This window comes from Balaenoptera ricei, chromosome 7, assembly GCF_028023285.1.
Source record: "Balaenoptera ricei isolate mBalRic1 chromosome 7, mBalRic1.hap2, whole genome shotgun sequence".
In the NCBI taxonomy this organism is placed as follows: domain Eukaryota; kingdom Metazoa; phylum Chordata; class Mammalia; order Artiodactyla; family Balaenopteridae; genus Balaenoptera; species Balaenoptera ricei.
In genome coordinates, this window is record NC_082645.1 from 121133217 (window position 1) to 121135264 (window position 2048).

Below are 2048 nucleotides of genomic sequence, written 5' to 3' on the forward strand. Positions count from 1 at the left end.
GGAAGACGCGGCCTGGAGGAGGGGATCCGGGCGGAGGAGGGGACATGGCCTTTTTTGTACATTTCCTAGGACTAGGTGCACCCAGAGCGGAAGTTACAAACAGTAACAACGGCCTAGGAGCCCCCCTCGCTTGTTTCCCTTCCCCCAGGAAGCCTGAGTGCTCACCCGGTGTAGACAGAAGTGGGAGGAAGCTCCCAGAGTTGCGCTGGACCCCGACTCCCATCTGATGAGGTTGTGGAGAGCTCAGTGGAGACAAGGGGCTGCGACCAGAGGCAGGGGAGGGTGTGACCTCCACCCGGGGCCTCAGACTCCCCGGGGCCGGATCCCTGAGATCTGGTGGCTGAGGACAGCACCGTTACCTAGCCCTGCGGCCACACTGCTAATGGGCCTTTGCTGCTCCTCTGCCCCGGCACAGGTACAGCGAAGGAAGGGCACCCACGGCAGGGTGAGTTGAGGGGGTGCCCCCAGCTTCTGGGAGTCACAGGGGGCCCTCACCCAGGAGCCGCAGGAGAAGGCTGGTCCCTGACCCCATGTCTCCAGGGACATCCAATACCCGTCCTGACCTCTCACCCCTGGATGGACTCTTCTTCCCCAGCCCTTTTCTCCATACCCCGCAGCTGCAGGAGGTCATCTCTGAGAGAAAGAGAGAGATAGAGAGACACAGAGATGGAGAGACAGAGACAGTGAGAAGGGGAGACAGAGACAGAGAGACCGTGGAGAGAGACTTGGCCTAACGAAGAAACAACAGGAGAGAGGGGTGGAGGGGACCGAGAGGGGTCACGTGGAGAAGCACCAGCGTCCCTCAGCCCCAGGCCAGCTGACCACGGCCGGTGATCAGGGTCCTCCCCTGGGCAGGGCCAGAGCAGGGCCTGGGCCTTGGGGAGAGCCTTGGGCGGCTTCCACAGGGGCTGAGAGGCCCCATGAGAGCTTGGTCAGGAGGCTCGTCCTGGGTCGGGGGACGGACCCAGACAAGGGAGGGGGATGGGAGGTGTAGGAGGGGGAGGGGGGATGGGAGGGGGGATGGGAGGGGTGGGGGGCTGCCTCTCCGGTGACACATGGGGCCCAGAGGGAGGGGGGAGGGGACTGAGGAAGAAACGGCAGCCCTGAGTGCTCTAGGAGGGGTGAGCGAGGGTGCAGGGGCTTCCAGACCAGAGCCTGGGCCCTGAAGAAGCTGCACCGGCCGCCCTACCTGCCTCAGGTGTAGGCCTTCAGGGATGAACAGGGACAGCTGGGGGGTGTAGACAGACCCAGCTAGGAAGGACAGCCCTGATAGGGGCCGGGGTCCCAGCCCAACACACTGTGTCCAGCCCATCTGGCCGCCATCCCCACCAGGTGCCCAGGAAATGGCCACCCCCAGACTCTGCAGCCCCTCGACCAGCAGCCCCTCTCCTGCGTGTCCACAGGCACGAGTGTGCGGGGTGGCCACACGGGCCCCGGGGGACGGGCAGACAGGTCTCACCCGTGTAGGCCATGATGGTGACCAGCAGGGCCCCGGCCAGCACCCTGTAGACGGGAAGACTGTTGCGGCGGCGGAGGAGGGTCAGGCGGAAGAGGAAGGCGCAGGAGCCCTCCACCAGCGCGCGCAGGGCCGAGCCGCAGTGCACGTCCGTGAGGGTCTGCAGGACGCGCAGGTCGCTGAGCTCCCAGGCCCAGTAGAGCCGCATCAGGGCACAGGCCGCTTGCACGCCCAGCGCCTGGGCTGCCAGGTCCAGCAGCGTGCCGGGCAGAGGGGCCTTGGCCAGGAGGCACTCCTGCAGGGACACGGCGGGATCGGCCGAGGCCCCGTCCAGGGCGGCCCCGTGCACCAGGAGGAGCAGGAAGAGCGGGGTCAGCAGCAGGTCGGGGCCGAAGCCCCCTCCCCAGGGGCCGACATCCGCCAGCGTCCGCATCTCCAGGCAGCAGGCCCCCAGCTGGGCGGCGCCCACCACCTCCCGGGCAAAGCGGGCATAGGTGCCCCCGGGGAGCAGGGCCTTGGCCGCCCTCCTGGCCACCTGGCAGAGGGCGAAGGTGGAAAAGAAGAAGGAGAGGGACGTGTTCAGACTGGCCAT

At 66.8% G+C, this 2048-nt stretch overlaps 1 protein-coding gene across 1 annotated transcript; it reads right to left on the reverse strand.

The window, feature by feature from the left end:
* Positions 1 to 303: 303 nt before the first annotated feature.
* LOC132368845 (aquaporin-12-like) lies at positions 304 to 2048 on the reverse strand. Its single transcript, XM_059927559.1, has 3 exons — positions 1460 to 2048; positions 1190 to 1389; positions 304 to 471 (listed from the first exon to the last, which is right to left on the reverse strand). Exons 1-3 carry the CDS (start codon positions 2046 to 2048, stop codon positions 304 to 306), a joined length of 957 nt encoding a protein of 318 aa, XP_059783542.1.

What these genes read in the sequence shown, in the direction of transcription:
- LOC132368845 (XM_059927559.1), bottom strand. Translation starts at nt 2,048, where the DNA reads ATGGCCAGTCTGAACACGTCCCTCTCCTTCTTCTTTTCCACCTTCGCC. An exon ending in CACCATCATGGCCTACACGG is followed by an intron (nt 1,390 to 1,459) that starts GTGAGACCTGTC and finishes GTGGACACGCAG; the next exon opens with GAGAGGGGCTGCTGGTCGAG. An exon ending in AAGGCCTACACCTGAGGCAG is followed by an intron (nt 472 to 1,189) that starts GTAGGGCGGCCG and finishes TGTGACTCCCAG; the next exon opens with AAGCTGGGGGCACCCCCTCA.